This window comes from Cydia fagiglandana, chromosome 3 (assembly GCF_963556715.1).
Source record: "Cydia fagiglandana chromosome 3, ilCydFagi1.1, whole genome shotgun sequence".
In the NCBI taxonomy this organism is placed as follows: domain Eukaryota; kingdom Metazoa; phylum Arthropoda; class Insecta; order Lepidoptera; family Tortricidae; genus Cydia; species Cydia fagiglandana.
In genome coordinates, this window is record NC_085934.1 from 14215739 (window position 1) to 14233458 (window position 17720).

At 36.7% G+C, this 17720-nt stretch overlaps 2 protein-coding genes across 3 annotated transcripts; one reads left to right on the top strand and one right to left on the bottom strand.

Annotated features, from left to right (window-relative positions):
• Positions 1-569: 569 nt before the first annotated feature.
• On the bottom strand, positions 570-10015 carry LOC134680145 (cytochrome P450 4C1-like). The gene is made up of 9 exons (XM_063539202.1): positions 9807-10015; positions 9602-9711; positions 9195-9285; positions 8820-9005; positions 4675-5069; positions 4519-4587; positions 3672-3840; positions 1200-1379; positions 570-750 (listed from the first exon to the last, which is right to left on the bottom strand). The coding sequence occupies exons 1-9, from the start codon at positions 9949-9951 to the stop codon at positions 587-589; spliced, it is 1509 nt and encodes a 502-aa protein (XP_063395272.1). The 5' UTR covers positions 9952-10015; the 3' UTR covers positions 570-586.
• Positions 10016-12738: 2723 nt separating this feature from the next.
• On the top strand, positions 12739-16421 carry LOC134680149 (uncharacterized). Of its 2 annotated transcripts, none has more exons than XM_063539210.1 (3): positions 12739-12955; positions 14958-15172; positions 16182-16421. In XM_063539210.1, exons 1-3 carry the CDS (start codon positions 12914-12916, stop codon positions 16378-16380), a joined length of 456 nt encoding a protein of 151 aa, XP_063395280.1. In that variant the 5' UTR covers positions 12739-12913; the 3' UTR covers positions 16381-16421. The 2 variants fall into 2 exon arrangements, with proteins under 2 accessions (XP_063395280.1, XP_063395281.1); XM_063539211.1 differs by having other exon boundaries at positions 14961-15172.
• The last annotated feature ends 1299 nt before the right edge of the window (positions 16422-17720 follow it).

Consider the following 17720-nt stretch of genomic DNA (forward strand, 5'->3'; position numbering starts at 1 on the left):
TTATACCGGGTGTGGCCTGTAATATGAGCAAAAAATTTAACTGTAGGCTGTACTCCTCATACTGACCAACATTTGTTCAGCGACTTTTGAAAATAACTTGTACTTCGATTTTTAATACACTTTAAAGGTTATTCAAAGACGCAATGTATTGCGAATTTTGTTATGTTTAAGGCTTGACAAGCAACGTCAATCACAATGATATGGCGTGGCGATGGTGTCCATTAAAGAAAATATTTATTTTGTATGAAAAATAGGGAGTCTAAATACTTCATAATTTTTAAAAGTTGTTGAACAAAAGTGTCACCATTTGAGGAGTACAATCTATGTTTTAATTTTTTGCTCATGTTACAGGCCACACCCGGTATAATAGTGCCTAGTTATAAAGTTAATAATTATGAATGTTGTTATTCGTCAAATTCGTTTTATTTTCACAGGCGTTATGGAATGCTTAAGAATTAAGTCTAATATCAATCAATCTTATTTATTTAAACTTTATTGCACAGTATAAAAATATACAGTAACAAAAGGCGGACTTAGTGCTACACGGCGGCATTCTCTACCAGTCAATCAATCATTAAGGATGAAGTCAAGGATGTCTATTTTCAAATTTAACATAGATCGGATTAACTGGACGTAATATGAAGTCAGTGATGAACACGATATTCTGAGGAGTGGACACTGGCAGCAGCCTGTAGTTTCTCAGTATTGCGGATAAAGCGTACTTCATCTCATTCATCGCGAACTTTTGACCTGAAACAGAATTAATATCTTTTTTTACGTAAATGTAAACGTAATTTTTTTTCTTTCTGATAGTTTATTTTATTTTTTGTAATTTTTATATATTGTGACCTTTTTTGCCACTTTTGTGTTATTTATAGTCAGGATCGCGAGCCCTTTTCATCCTTATAGGAGAAAAAAAAGTGTCCTAAAATTTCCATATATTTTTCAAACCTACAAAGTACCGCAATATAAAGTATATGGGGAAATGGTAACACAATAGGAAAAAAACTCTGGGACATTTTTTTATCCCATTAGGACCGAAAGAACTCGTGATTCAGAGTGGAAATAACACAAAAGTGGCAAAAAAGGTCACGATATATAAAAATGGAAAAAAATAAAAGAAACACTCTTCTGGACTTTACTGGCAAAATGAGGCAAAACTGCGTTTTTGCCGCTGATGTATGAACGCAGGCGCTTACCTATGCAGTTTCTGGGTCCAGCGCTGAAAGGGATGAAGGCGTAGGGATGCCACGTGGGGGGCTGCAGGAACCGCTCGGGCCGGAACTCCAGCGCCTCCACGAACTGGTCGCTCCGCCGCTGCAGCTCCCACAGTAGAATCGCGCAGTCCGAGCCCGCCGGCACTTCGATTCCGCCAGTATCTGTGGAGTGTGGACAATGTCCAGTTTTAAGCCTGACTCACAAGGCACTGTACCTACAGTGTTAACGACTTTCTCAACTTTCTGACAAGACACTTCCGTGAAATGTTTCGCAGCTTTATTCTCGAAAAGTATCGCTTGCATAATTTTGACTGTTATCATAATTGTTTCTTGGATACCTGTGCCGAACGGACCTAGCGTATTTCTAAAACTCCCAATTTAATTAATTTCAACTGTACTTATGGTTACATCCGGCAGAAAGTATGAAACTACACTTACAACTTTGTTTGTACTTACCATCACGCTCCGTGATTGTTCCGCCATTTTGGGTCCTAATAGTTAAATTGGTTGTTCATTACTAACGCTTTAGAAATTTCAATTTAGCAAGAACCCTAAATGGCATAACCTCGGAGTAATTACTAATTAACAATTACTCCGAGGGCATAACAATCCCGTGTGGTGACTACTTCTATAGCATGAGTAGGCTAGTGGCTAAAAAATAACTGCATTCCTGTTGCCAAGGAGGTTTTGGGATTATACTAAGCAACTTTTACAATGGAACCAACCCCGAACGCGTAAAAAAATTTGCTGTGTCATACATTTTGCCTGGTCCATTTTCTATGGGAGGGTACATTTTTTTTCGGGATTTTGAGGTTGGTCCTATAGTAAAAGTTGCTCAGTTTATACTGTATTCCCAGGATTATTCCCGAAACCTCCCTGGCAACGGGAATGTAGTTATTTTTTTTTGCCACCGTGTATATCTACTGGTACTGAACTAATAATAGCCCTTACAATACAATAGGTATAATTTCTCTCAGTCGCCAAGTCATATAGGTTGTTACGTACTACCTCTAGTACCTACTACGTACCTACCTACCTACCTAGGTACCTGACTACCTGTCTGTGTCTACCGAATAGTGTTGGACGTTGGACGACCAAACAGATTAAAGGTGGTTATCTGTAGTAAATATTTGCATCGCATATATACAAGTTTAAATCTTATCAACGACGTATTAATGTCACAGAGGTTAATGATCTTACTGCTTATGTCAGTATAATGTAGGTATTATTGATCGTTATCAACGTGCTGTATTGGTAGCAAAGTATGGTTGACAAAAAAAAACAAATACATTTGAATATTCACTTTTATTATTAACTAGAACACCTCTAGATATAACTCTTTACGATAAGTACAAAACCTTTTCCGCCCTAATATATTTTTTAATAATGTACGTCAAATGACATTAAATGTCATAAAAGTACAAATATAGTTGTGTGCAATATTTTAAAGACTTAAGTTAACCTTCCTGAGACTTCTGTTAACGTAGAAAGGTCATTTTCCTATTTAAAATGGATTTTTTCCAATCGATGTGAACGACTGACAGCCAAATCTGTTGAACAAATTTTACTCATTTATTCAGTATAATTTGAATAAAAGTGATTATAAATAGGTATATAAATCTCATAATTTGTGAAATAAGTATATAACTTTTAAAATACTTGCGTATTCGTTTTTATGTCAACCATACTTTGCTACCAATACAGCACGTTGATAACGATCACTAATATTTTACATGTATTATACAACCTTAAATCCATTTCACGTTTTCAGTCATTCTTAAAGATCATTCTGCAAAACGATAAAATATAATTTAATTAAATACCCCCAACGATGTGAAGCTTCCAAAACTTTAAAATAAAATAAAAAAAAAAACACTTTAAGTCCAGGTTGTTGACTGCATATATATTATATGTATTTAACTGGAAAGACTGGTATTTTTTTAAGGTCCGTTAATTTCAATATTGTGAAAGGTTCCAACATGAACAACTATAGTTCGTTTTTTTTAGCATTAGAAAGAACTTGCAAGAAGGTAAGCGATCTTGACATGTCTTTTAATTGAAAAACGCTTTTTAAAATACAAAAACTATTACATATGAAAGCAGAAGAATATATATAGATTCATAATTTTTACATATTTGCCGTAACTTATTTTTAAAATGTGTTTTTCAATTAAAAGACACATCAAGATTGTTTACCTAATTTCTAATGCTAAAAAAAACGAACTATACCTAATGAAGAAAACGTAAGTTACTTTTACAGTACCTACACATTACGACACCAGGTGCTATAATAAGCACATTACATTACTACGTCGAAAATATAAAGGGCCATGTACTGCAAAACGTTGCACGAATTGTACGATACATGTGCGAATAGGTAATTCGCAAAGCGAATTTCCTACTTTTAGAACTTGTATCGTAATGTTGCTATTACAACATTTTATGTTTGCTTACTCAATTTTAAAGGCTGATCGAGCTTCCTCATAATGAAGTGCACCGGGGGATAAAGCCGCAGCGACTCCTTAATGCAACATTCCAGATATTTCATTTGGGACGAATCCGACATCGTTGCTTGTTGCTCAGGAGTTTTCAATATTTGATTGCATTCTTCAAAAGCTTTATCCTGAATAAATGAAGATAATTAATTCACTTGTAAAAGTATACAATTATGTAGCTTCTTCCTTTGAGGAAAATATTGTAAGGAAACTAGAGTATTTTTTCCTCTAAAAGTTTGCAGTTGCTTTTGTTAAAAAAATCAAGCGGGTTTTTTATTATGTCGTGTTTTTAGGTACCTACTTATACCTACTACTAGGCAATTTTTCTTAGCTACCTACGAGATACTTCCTTATTTTCGGATTCAGAAAATTGGGAGCAAATCAAATATTTTGTTTTTAAGGAGTGCGTATTTTTGTATTTTTTTCGTAAATAATTATTTTTGCTCAAATACTTAAGGTGCAAGAAGTCATTCGAAAAGATTTCTAAGTCGACCCTATGTAGGTCAAGAAAGCATTGAAAGTATGTGTTTACTAGGCACCTTTATGGTTAGATAATATTTAGGTTCTGATTATGAATTTCACTGCTCTGCTCTGCTCACATGCAATTTTATTAATGCACTCGCTAGTTAACTTTAAATTAAATTTGTCACTGCGCTCACTAGTATAATAAGTCTATATTTATAAGTGCATGTTTCTCATTTAAGTGAATGACTGTTATTCTTTTTGAGAAATAAAAAAATATATATCTTTAAACCGAATTTCGTAATATCCGCTTATAGAACTACCACTTATTATTAGGTAGGTACCTGTGCATCCGTATAACAGGCCAATAACATCAAAGTAAACTGAAGAGCTGTTGCGGTAGTATCATGGCCCTAAAAATAAGTAAAACAAAATATAAATGCTGCTTTCTTTGTATGATTTTAAGACGAAAAATCTTTTATTTCTTGTTATACTCGTACCTCAAACATGAACGTGTCTACTTCCTCTCCAATTCCATTTGCATCAATAATACCATCTCTTTCGGCCTGCAGTAAAAGATCGAGCATCGCTAGTCTTTTTTTACCCGCCACGTTTATTTCTTGCTCATCGCTGTCATTCGCTACTTCGAGAAGCATATTTTTGAATTGATTAGACTCTCTCCTTTTATCGATGACGCTGTCTCTGAAGGAGCGCATCAAGTCCAGGATCTTCTGCTGCTTGCGTCCGAGCCGAGTCCACGGGAAGATAAGGTCGGGATACAGCCACACTCTCTGTGCTCTGTGTACGGCATACACTCCTAGTTTTATGATAGCGTCCTTGTAGGTGCGCCCGGCGCTGCTGCTCTCACTATCCAACTTGGTTCCCATTGCAGTTTCTAAAATGAACCAACAAGATAAATCAATAAAGACCAAGAATACAAGACTTTCCTGTTACTCATAAACTTTACCCGCCATCAAAAACTCCAAAATAGACGAACTCCAATTTAAACGAAGTTACAGTCCATTTTTTTTAGCATTAGAAAGAACTTCGCAGAAGTAAGCCTGTGGTTCCAAATCCAGCACTTTTAGCGGTAATAATTTGAAGTAAATTATATGTATTGACCATGCTACATTAGATAATTCAATAATTATCGAACGAGCGAGCGAAGCGAAGCGAAGTTCTTACATTCGACTTCGGACACGCGGCCGGCTAGCGGCACGTCCCGGCATTTCGATGTTTTTAAGCTGAACTGTCAGAAGATAGATTGATACTCAAGAACTTAAGTAAATTTGTCCTAATTTAAATGAAATTGGGTAAACTTGTAGTTGAGGGCAGTAAATTTTAGTCATTAAATTATGAGCAGGCTTTATCAACAGGTTATTAAGCTAGAAGAGCTTAAAATGCTAAAAAGCTATTTGTGAGGGGTCATGCATTTCTGGTCATCTTTTTTGTAAGAAAGTATGGTCGAGTTTGGTATCAAATGAAAGCGCTCGGCTTGCACTTTTATAATATCGTCTTTAAATTTACCATTTTGGAATAATTAGCAAGATAAAAATAAACATAGTATAGGTATTTGACATTTGGCAAGAAACTATGGAAGGTAGAGGTTCTACACTCCATAGGTACAAGAAACAATACGGCTTACCACAGATACAGTTTATTTTAATCTCTATGGTGAATCAGTTATAGGCTCCACAGAGCTTACAATTATAGTTTGTCAAAGGACTGTCTCGTTTCAAACACAGACAGAGATAATGATACTATTTATGTCTTACACCAGTACTAGGTAGCACCCGAAAGAAAAGGACGATAGATTTTTTGTTCTTATTTACTGACAAATTTGACAGATTCCGAAAATGATGACCATTTTGGATTCCAAAATGGCGGCCGTGCACTATGTTATAAAAGTCGTCATATATGTCGTTTTATAGGTTTTAGGGGGCGCAGATTTCGAAAATGATGACCATTTTGGAATCCAACATGGCGGCCATGCACTATGTCATAAAAGTCGTCATGGATGTAGTTTTATAGGTTATAGGGGGCCCCGATTTCAAAAATGATGACCTTTTTGAATTCCAAAATGGCGGCCATGCACTATGTCATAAAAGTCGTCATGGATGTCGTTTTATAGGTTTTGGAGGGCGCAGATTTCGAAAATGATGACCATTTTAGATTGCAAAATGGCGGCCATGCATTATGTCATAAAAGTCATCATGGGTGTCGTTTTATAGGTTTTAGGGGGCACAGATTTCGAAAATGATGACCATTTTGGATTCCAAAATGGCGGCCATGCACTATGTCATAAAAGTCGTCATGGATGTCGTTTTACAGGTTTTGGGGGGCGCAGATTTCGAAAATGATGACCATTTTGGATTCCAAAATGGCGGCCATGCACTATGTCATAAAAGTCGTCATGGATGTCGTTTTACAGGTTTTGGGGGGCGCAGATTTCGAAAATGATGACCATTTTGGATTCCAAAATGGCGGCCATGCACTATGTCATAAAAGTCGTCATGGATGTCGTTTTACAGGTTTTGGGGGGCGCAGATTTCGAAAATGATGATTATTTTGGAATCCAAGATGGCGGCCATGCACTACGTCATAAAAGTCGTCATGGATATCGTTTTATAGGTTTTAGGGGGCGCAGATTTCGAAAATGATGACCATTTTGGATTCCAAAATGGCGGCCATACACTATGTCATAAAAGTCGTCATGGATGTCGTTTTATAGGTTTTAGGGGGCCCCGATTTCGAAAATGATGACCATTTTGGATTCCAAAATGGCGGCCATGCACTATGTTATAGAAGTCGTCGTATATGTCATTTTATAGGTTTTAGGGGGCCCCGATTTCGAAAATGATGACCTTTTTGTATTCCAAAATGGCGGCCATGCACTATGTCATAAAAGTCGTCATGGATGTCGGCACAGATTTCGAAAACGATGACCATTTTGGATTCCAAAATGGCGGCCATGCACTATGTCATAAAAGTCGTCATGGATGTCGTTTTACAGGTTTTGGGGGGCGCAGATTTCGAAAATGATGACCATTTTGGATTGGAAAATGGCGGCCATGCACTATGTCATAAAAGTCGTCATGGGTGTCGTTTTATAGGTTTTAGGGGGCACAGATTTCGAAAATGATGACCATTTTGGATTCCAAAATGGCGGCCATGCACTATGTCATAAAAGTCGTCATGGATGTCGTTTTACAGGTTTTGGGGGGCGCAGATTTCGAAAATGATGACCATTTTGGATTCCAAAATGGCGGCCATGCACTATGTCATAAAAGTCGTCATGGATGTCGTTTTACAGGTTTTGTGGGGCGCAGATTTCGAAAATGATGATTATTTTGGAATCCAAGATGGCGGCCATGCACTATGTCATAAAAGTCGTCATGGATATCGTTTTATAGGTTTTAGGGGGCGCAGATTTCGAAAATGATGACCATTTTGGATTCCAAAATGGCGGCCATACACTATGTCATAAAAGTCGTCATGGATGTCGTTTTATAGGTTTTAGGGGGCCCCGATTTCGAAAATGATGACCATTTTGGATTCCAAAATGGCGGCCATGCACTATGTTATAGAAGTCGTCGTATATGTCATTTTATAGGTTTTAGGGGGCCCCGATTTCGAAAATGATGACATTTTTGAATTCCAAAATGGCGGCCATGCACTATGTCATAAAAGTCGTCATGGATGTCGGCACAGATTTCGAAAACGATGACCATTTTGGATTGCAAAATGGCGGCCATGCACTATATCATAAAAGTCGTCATGGATGTCACTTTGTAGGTTTTAGGGGGCCCTGATTTCGAAAATGATGATCATATTAGAATCCAAAATGATGGCCATGGAGTATGTCATAAAAGTCGTCATGGATGTCGTTTTATTGGTCATGATCATCATTTTCGAAATCTACACACCTGTTTCAAATAAGGTATAGGTAGATGCATCCTAGTAAGTCAACAACAACTATATCTAGTATCGAATTGTACTTTGCCCGTCTCGGACTAAGTAGCACTGCATTCAATTGATCTTTTTGGCGAACCGCGAGTTCACAGTTCGGGGCGAACTACTAGTTAACAATTAAAGAGCCTGATAAAAACTGCACGCTTGCTTCTGTGGAGTTCTTTCTAATGCTAAAAAAAGGAACTATAGAAAAAAAAATACAGAGGTGTAGGTACACTAAACAAATGTTAATAAAAATAAGTATTACTTATCTCGCCATAAATCGTTTTATACCTATTTTTTCGGAAAAGCAAACTTATCTAGTTTAGTTTTATTTATACATATAGGCTACACATTAAAATGTGTCTTATTTGAACCTTAATAAGGTCTAGGTATCTTACCTTAAGGAAGAACGTAGAGATAATTGTCAGATAATAAAATGTGCAGCTGCTTGATTAATTATATATATGAGTTTTGTTTTTTTCCTCGCAAGTGTGTTCAAAAACTGTATGAAACACGTGTGCATTAGTCATTACACACATTCGCTTCCAGCTTGCGCGCACAAATTGCAAAATAACACCTCGCGTGTAATTTTGGCTAATGACCAACGTAGCAACAATTAAACGCTAATTTATAATCTAGTCAAACTCAAACTCAATTAATCTACTAGATTTTTGGCTACTGTACGACTTACCACATATTGAGTGCAGCGTGAATTCAGTAATAAAGGTGGAAACATTTGTTTTATCTTTGTCGACCTCGGTAGCAAGTTGTTTTACCAATTTTCGTGAGTTTTCTGCTAGTATCGTATTAAAATGGCGTAGAATGTTGAAATGAAAAGTCGGCGTCAGAATTTTCCGGCGCTGTTGCCATTTTTCTCCTGTAACATAGGTACCTTTCATGTACAGGCAGAGATAACTGACCCCCTCAAATAGAAACATGTTTGCATGGGGGGTCAGTTATCTCAGCAGCTTACTGTACATGTCACTCTTGTTTTGAGATAAGCGTGTATACAATATACATAGGTATAGTTACTTAATCAAAAAATACAAAAGACGAATAAGTTTACCATCGCTCAACAGCAGCCCTTCCTTCAGCCATGGCTCTATAAATCCATAAAGAAAACCTTTTTTGTTGTATTTCGTGCCAGATATAAGCGCCTATAAAAACAAAAACAAAACGTTTAAAAATGTAGAAAACAGCTGGTAGAGCATCATAATATTTTTATAATTATCTTCTACTTTGTTTTATCTTTTATGTGTAAACTTGTTTATGTGCAATGCAATAATGTGACATACATAACATTTGGGTTATCTATCATATCCACCACGAGAAGTAATTTTAAAGCAGCAAATAATACAAAGTTTGACAAATCAAAGCGCGAAGTCAGATACAATACGTAAATATGTTACGGTATTTATTTTTATTAAGTGTTATATAATAGATCCAATATAGTTATATTGGATGGAAACGCACCTCGGTATCCTCAGGATTGCAGATCACAATAAATTTCCTGGATGCAAGTTTGATTTTAAAAAACTGCTTATACTGACTGCCCAGCTTCCTAAAGTAATAAAACAGTGTAACTGAAAGAAAAAGATACTAAATAGGTACAAAAAGAAAAAAACATAATTAACAAAACACTAAAATGCTAATACATCAACCAGTAACCAGTACACACCAGGGTCCATCAAAAAGTCCAAAGCATTTTCAACAATATAAAGTCCCGGCGGGCCTGGAATTTTCTCAAACTGTTCATCGCTTCGTATCCACTTATTAACATAATATAAGGCAACTGCCAGTCCCACTAAATACAAGTACACCATCACTACTTATTATAATATTTATAATGTACTGTCTCGTCGCGCTCCGATCTTACAATACATCCTTTGCCGGGAAGGACCGGCTGATATAAACACATGCAACTCGATTAGATTCTCGTACTTTGCACGTGGCACGCGGCCCTTAATAATGCTTATTATTATTATTTTTTATCTACCATCAAAGAATTGTTGTCACTTCATTGCATACCACGTCGTTGCTTATAGACTATATATAGATATTTTCTATTAACTTACGATACCTAATAAACTGAAAAGAATGGAACATCGGTATTTTTACACAACACGAACATTTGTTTACACTAAAAATGCATGTTGACTCTGTTTCTACGTGGGTAAAATATATATATCTGAATTGAAGTTGTCATTTGCGCACCAATTTTCTGGTTCGAATAATGGAATCTTGAGCGTTGCGAGGGTTTCAAAGCACGAGGGTTAAACAAAATTTGCCCCCGAGTGAACCCGAAGCAAATATTAAATGTAAAATATCAAACAAAATCAAACCATATCAAATCCAAATAAATGTTATTATATATTTATCATCCAAAATCATCATTTAAAAGTCAATTCTACCAGCAAACATAAGAAAACAACTCATAATTTGCATTTAATTACTTTGCCTCACATGTGAATAAAATGTAACTTTGCTATTAGTTTTCGAAGTGCAAAGTAAGCCTTTCCGAGCTGGTGTGGTGAAAAATATATTATGATCTGAAAAGAAATATAGTATTATTGTTCCTATGTAAATTGTGAGATGATGACTAGGTAAATGCAGTGAGTCTGCGATCAATTCACTTAGCAATCATTATACTTAGTCATTTATAGAGGTTAATTATGGCAGTCGGCAATTATGTAGGTACCTGTAAGCTTTTATAAACTGCCTGACATGCTATAAAGTTAAAGTACTCACTGTGTAATGTCTTTATTACGCCGTTAAAGACAGTTTTTATATTATGGTATTATTATAATTTCCGGGGGATATTTTCAGTAGCAAAATTACAATAATACTTATAGGCGGTTATTTATACGAGCATTTTTTCTATGGTGTAATATTAAATGTTATATTTATATGGGTACAGAATATAATACACACACAAATGCAAGCCGTCACATAAATTAACCTCATAATATGTACCTGTATAACTGGTTTTTTGTTTGTGTGACATGTAATAAATGATTCTATGGTTCTAATTAAATAAAGATATTAACCCGCGCAACATCCGATGCGCCAATCAAAGGTGCAAATATCACTCTGGCTGTGTTGCCGCGTTGGATTGCAATGGGCAGCCTCTGCACCAGGAACGACCCGGAGCGTGGGTCAAGGACCCGTTCTCGCAGGTAGATAATAAAATATGGTATCATGTACCCATCATCTCATGGCTGCAATACGGCCATGTAGAAAAACAAAGTGATTTTTGAGATTCAGCAGGTCTTACGCAGGTAAATATAAAAAAAAAATGTTATGTGACAACCTTTTACAAATCCACTTAGCATGGTAAGTTCAATAAGATATAGATGTTCGACCTTAACTAAAAAAAAAATCACCAAAACTAATTTTGATATGTGGCCATATTGCACTATGTATCTGTAACGTAACATTCACGATAAGTATGGATATACAATAATCCCACAGCAAATATAACTCTTTTTAAATCACCCGTATATACACGGTGTAACATGAGTAAACCGAATAATTTTAACAGCGTATTCCTGATCAATGATCATATTTAGAGACAAAAATGTCCTATAAACTTTTTTGAAATTCGCCTAGTTTCAGAGATATTATTAATTTAAAAAAAAAACAAGTTTTTATTGTTACATAGTGTAAAAGGCCTTTTTGATGGTGATGTTGCTGCTATGGGACGTAGTCTAAATATCCTTATTGATAGATGTCAAAAAGTGACAAGTAACACTTTGAAAAAAGTAGGTTTTACGAAAAAAAAATGTAAAAATCAATTTTAAGTGACAAGTTTACCAATAACATTTATTTTTTATGTACAAATACATTCAAAAAATTGAAAAAACAAAACAAGAAAAAAAATTATTTTTGGCAAAATTGACCTAAACTCATTACATTTTTTACTTCTTTTGACCTCAGAAATGCGTGGTTAAAATTATTCGGTTTCTTTATGTTACACCGTGTATGTGTCATCATCACAAGAAACAATAACAAGGCAAGGAGCTAACTGAATCCTCCAAAACAAACCTTGCCTCCGTCCCAAATAAAAAATGGTTTATAATGGTTCAAGTAATGTCCGTTGTCCATGGCCTGGCGCAATCTGGTCTTTATCACTTGTTTATTTATATATGTATTATATTATAAGTATGTTTTGATTATGCGAAGATACGTTTATGCACTGTTTTTATACGACAAAGTACGGTCAAGGAACCCATATATCTTAATTGTGATTACTGTACAGGACCATTTATAAGTCTGCCTCATTTTGTAGCTACTCACGGGAGCATGCACCAAGCCGTGATGTGTTGACGGAAGAAATGGGGGACTTTTACCTAACAGTGAAAAACAAAATACCTAAGCTACCTATCTAATAATAATAAGGATTTGTGAACGATTTTTTACGATTTCGGACTTAGAGTTTATAAGGATAATTTGGTGTACAATAAATAATTCAAGTTCGCAACGGTGGATAATAGGGTGGCCAGACGTACTGTTTATTATATATAGAGTCTATGCAGAATTTCTATACAGACTCTATAAATTATTTTGTATATTATACATACATAATCAAAACTTCTTAAACTCAAAATCTGGTTGGTTTCATCTGTAGGTACTTAAGTGACAATGACATTCAGCATGTGCAAAATGTCACAACACAAAAGTGCCTTTAAATAAAATACAGTTTCTTAACAACCATCCCTCCATGTGAAATAAATAATATGAAGACCCGGGGCAAGGAGCAAGCTGAGTCCCCCCAATATACAGAACATGAGACCATACCTCCAGGATAACAAAATATTAATGATTCAAGTAAAGTTCATCACCTGTTCAGTTTGTTGTTTTATCACTTTATATGTATAAGTAAACATTTAATATAATAACCCGAACATTTATAATATTACCATAACCAACCTAAACATATGTTCTTGGGTCCTGACTCCTAAATGTACAACATGTGTACAATATTACCTAAGTGCACACTTTACTCCACCGACAAGAGCAAAGCTCTTAAGTTTAGGACTTGTGCACAAATCACGCGAGGTTCGATGGGGGAGGGGGGGTATAAGAAACCTCACGTGTATTTTTCTACACTGAACGAATCTAAGAAATTAAAACCTACCACATGAGTAGATACTTTCGGGGCGATTCGGGAAATGAATTGGAGATTCACTAGATATGAAATAGTAAAGATATGTGACGTTCCACGGCAAAAGGTACCATTGCCCCGCCTGAATATTGGACCGGCGTTTATAATAGCGTAAGCGCCGACCGCTATAAGGTACCTTTTGCCGTGGAACGTCACATATCTTTACTATTTCATATCTTGTGAATCTCTAATTCATTTCCCGAATCGCGCCGTTTTTCTCGGTTTCGTTAAACATAAATCTTCACTCTGCACTTAAAAATAGGGAACCTATTTAACGAAAATAGAAAAATAAACAAGATTGTCTATGTATAATACTATTTATCTTAAAATTAGGTCGAATGAAAAAAATACACGTGAAGTTGTGTGGGGGGAGGGGGGTAGCCAAAAACCTCACCAAATATCACCAAGGGGGATGGGGGTCAAAAAGTAGCTGAAAACACCTCGCGTGATTTGTGCACAACCCCTTATGATCATGATGATTATGATGCAAACTCTGGGAGAGTTTGCTGAAGGGGCGCTGTTTTATTTTTGAGGTACATACATACATGTACCTACCTATTTATTAATAGGTAGGTATAGTTATTAACATTAAGGACAGGGATCAGTTGAGAAATTATTTCTCAGCGAACCATCCATAAATCAACTCACAAATAACTAAATAAATAATTATTTTTATGACCTTTATAAAAATCACGTATTCGTCTTTTCACAAAAGGAAAAAAACCGGGCAAGTGCGAGTCGGACTCGCGCACGAAGGGTTCCGTACCATAAAGCAAAAAAAAATGGAAAAAAATGCAAAAAGAAAACGGTCACCCATCCAAGTACTGACCACGCCCGACATTGCTTAACTTTGGTCAGAAATCACGTTGGCTGTATGGGAGCCCCACTTAAATCTTTATTTTATTCGGTTTTTAGTATTTGTTGTTATAGCGGCAACAGAAATACATCATCTGTGAAAATTTCAACTGTCTAGCTATCACGGTTCGTGAGATATAGCCTGGTGACAGACAGACGGACAGACGGACGGACGGACGGACGGACAGCGAAGTCTTAGTAATAGGGTCCCGTTTTACCCTTTGGGTACGGAACCCTAACGCTACGTCTTACGTAGGCGAACAACGCGCGAACGCGGCGCGGCGCGGCGAGGCGAAAGCGGCCGCCGCCGCGCCGCGCCGCGCCGCGCCGCCTGACATTCGCGTGCAAATCGCGCCGCACCGCGTTCGCAACGAGATCGCTTACGTAGGACACTTCTATGGGCATCAAAGGATTGATTTCGCCGCGCCGCGCCGCGCCGCGTTCGCGCGTTGTTCGCCTACGTAAGACGTAGCGTAAAAAGGAAAACCAAATTAAGGTAGCTTCGTGTTGTCTACAGATTCTACAGATATGTTTTCTACGGGTCGGGTATAATTGTTATTGTGCTGGAAATATTAACATTTCTGAGAAATTATGACACAAACCTAACCTTACCTACCCTATTCTACACAACCTATGCAAAATATTTTCGTAAATACTTTCTGTTTCAGCTGGAGAAAAAATATGCAAAAAGAGTTTTATGCGTAACATTACATTATGACAATCAATTATTATGCGACGAGATAGGATCCCGTTTTCTACCAATACCACTGGTGAATATGTAGTGAATTCAAATACCTGTGTTTATTTCAGCAGCTGCGTTCCGCGTCGAGGCTGGGCCGCCTGCGCCTGCTTGCGGGGGAGTTGGCCTCCGACGTATGTGCGATGTGGCGCTACGGCGCGCCTTTTCCCACCTTCCTCAAAATCATTGGCACGCTCGTCATGTGCCTACTGTTCTTGTTGCCTATTCTCTACCCGCTCTTTGTGATTATGATCACATACTATACATTTGAAGGACTATTTCTCAGGTATTTTCTCGGTAGTGTCATTCTTATTTTAGTTATGAAGTAATTCGAATCTAAATTATGCTGGAGTCACACTGGGTTATCTACCGCATGAAAATAATGTCGGTTAAAATCCGGCCAATTCAGATTTTGATTCAGAGGCCGCATTAAATGAATGACCCATAGTAATTACCTACGACATTTCATGTTATTGAACATATAATCATATATACATACATAAGTACTTATGTATTAGGTAATCTAATACATAAGTACTTATGTATGTACAGGCTTATTAATTAGGCTGGTACAGGGTACACTGTGATTAATAGGGTTAGAACAATAAAATAGGAGATAATAAGCGTGTACACAATTATAAAGTAGGTACGAAATACCGTACCTTAATTTATAACGATTATTCTGATCGTCTCAAAAGTAACTGATTGAATAGTAAAAGTAAACGCCGTTGGATACGTCAACAAAAGGCACGTAACGACAAACGACAACAACGATTCGTAAGATTTTATTACATCGTTATTTAGTATGTTACCTACACGTGAAGAATATTTTGCCATTCCTACTTTTGTGTTTGTGCCTGGCTAGTGGCTTATACAAATGTATATCTTCATTTGAATTCTATGTGTACTTGTGTAGTTAGGTATGTGTAGATTTGTGCGTCTGAATTGGTCTGCATACTGTTAAGTTTGACCTAACATTTTTTCCAAACGATTCGTTTCGCATTATTTATATTATTATGTTCCATATTTCATGAAAGTAGGTAGGACATATACCTATATTTAATCAACTCTTAAATTTGTAATAGCGCATACAGATTTGGTGAGGCATGATATTTGGGTAAAATAAACCCCTGCATTTATTTATTTTATATTTATATATTTTCGTTTGGGTGTCTACTAACAAAAGGGATGCGACTCTATCTTTACATTTTTTTCTATTGAAAGGTTAACGGTTCTCGAAAAAAAATCTTGTTTCATCAAACAAAATACTTAACACCAGGTGTAATTTTTGTCAGTTGGTGGCTGGTGCAACCGTGGCGGTTCACAGTATCGGCAATCGGACAGCGCGCGCTGGGGCTGGTGTTCCGCGTGCAACGTGTGCGCGAAGTGTGGAAGGTGCGCGACGTGCTCACGCGCGCCATCCTGCTCGCACACTCCCTCGCCACATCCATCGACTACCTCTGCGTCATGCAGGGGCTCCTCGACGAGGCGTAGACCGACTGCAGCTCACGAGACATGTAAAATGGCCGCCAGGCGCGCACTACTACTCCTGCTGCTGCTACTAGTGCTGCTGGCACACTCGTTCTATACCTCCGTGTTATCCCTGCGTCATGCAGGGGCCTAGTCGAGGCCTAGGCCGACCGTAACTCACGTGAATGTAGAAGGTGCGCAAGTTGCTCCTGCTCGCCATCCTGCTCGCGCAATGCCCTCGCGAGGGGCCTCGTCCGTCATTAACTTTACTTCTTTGTAAAATAGAAGATAAATAGACGTAAGACGGACATTGATAAGCCAAATTATTTCAAGCCAGTATGATATAGTTACATGGGACTTTGAAGGACTAATAGTGAATAAGCAGATTACAATACAATTACTTAAAGTTCTTACCTAATCCGCTGAACCAAATACTACACTCAACTAAATGCATGCAATGGTAAATCAAAATGTATTTAAACATAAAATCACAAAAGTCGGTTTTGATTTTTTAATAAAACTAGTGTTAAGTTAAGATTGAATAGAATTCCGCTCTAATCATTTTAATAAAACCAAGCACTAAGCACCTGTTTGCATAGATGTACCTACTTAACATTTAGTTTTGATGTACAGGGTGTCCCAGAAATCGATGTCAAGCCTTAAACGGATGATAGACCAAGTCATAACAGTTATCATAAAAATACAAAAAAAAATCCAACTCATGTTCTTTAAAAATTATGGTCACTTTAAAAATTCACTAAAAAATCCACACCCTGTAATGGTTCTTTAACTCTTGTTACTACAAATTCCATAATTTATTCTAATTTTTTTATTATTGTGTAATCTTGAATAATTACAGGTTGTGGATTTTTTAGTGAATTTTTAAAATGACCATAATTTTTAAAGAACATGAGTTGCATTATTTTTTTTTTATGATAACTGTTATGACTTGGTCTATCATCCGTTTACGGCTTGACGTCGAATTCTGGGACACCCTGTATGGTGTCCTCTCACTGCCGCGTTATTGAATTTTATTTGATATAATAAGTACGTACCTATAGACATATATATAGGCACGGTCAGTACATTAGAAGCAAAGAGGGCTATTGCCAAAGTAAATTTTGTAGTCACGGTACATTTACTGCCATCTATCGACACACGATTAAAACTTAAAATAAAATAATTTATAAATTAATCAAAATATGTTTACGGAGAAATGATTTTTAATTTTTATTGTTCCATACTAACCCATGTTCTTTCACTGATATGTGTTAAAATTGTTAAATATCAAACGCCATCTAGCCGAGAATAAGCCAAAGGTGAGTGCGCCATCTATTCGAGAATGGCTTTTTCTTGATTTCCGA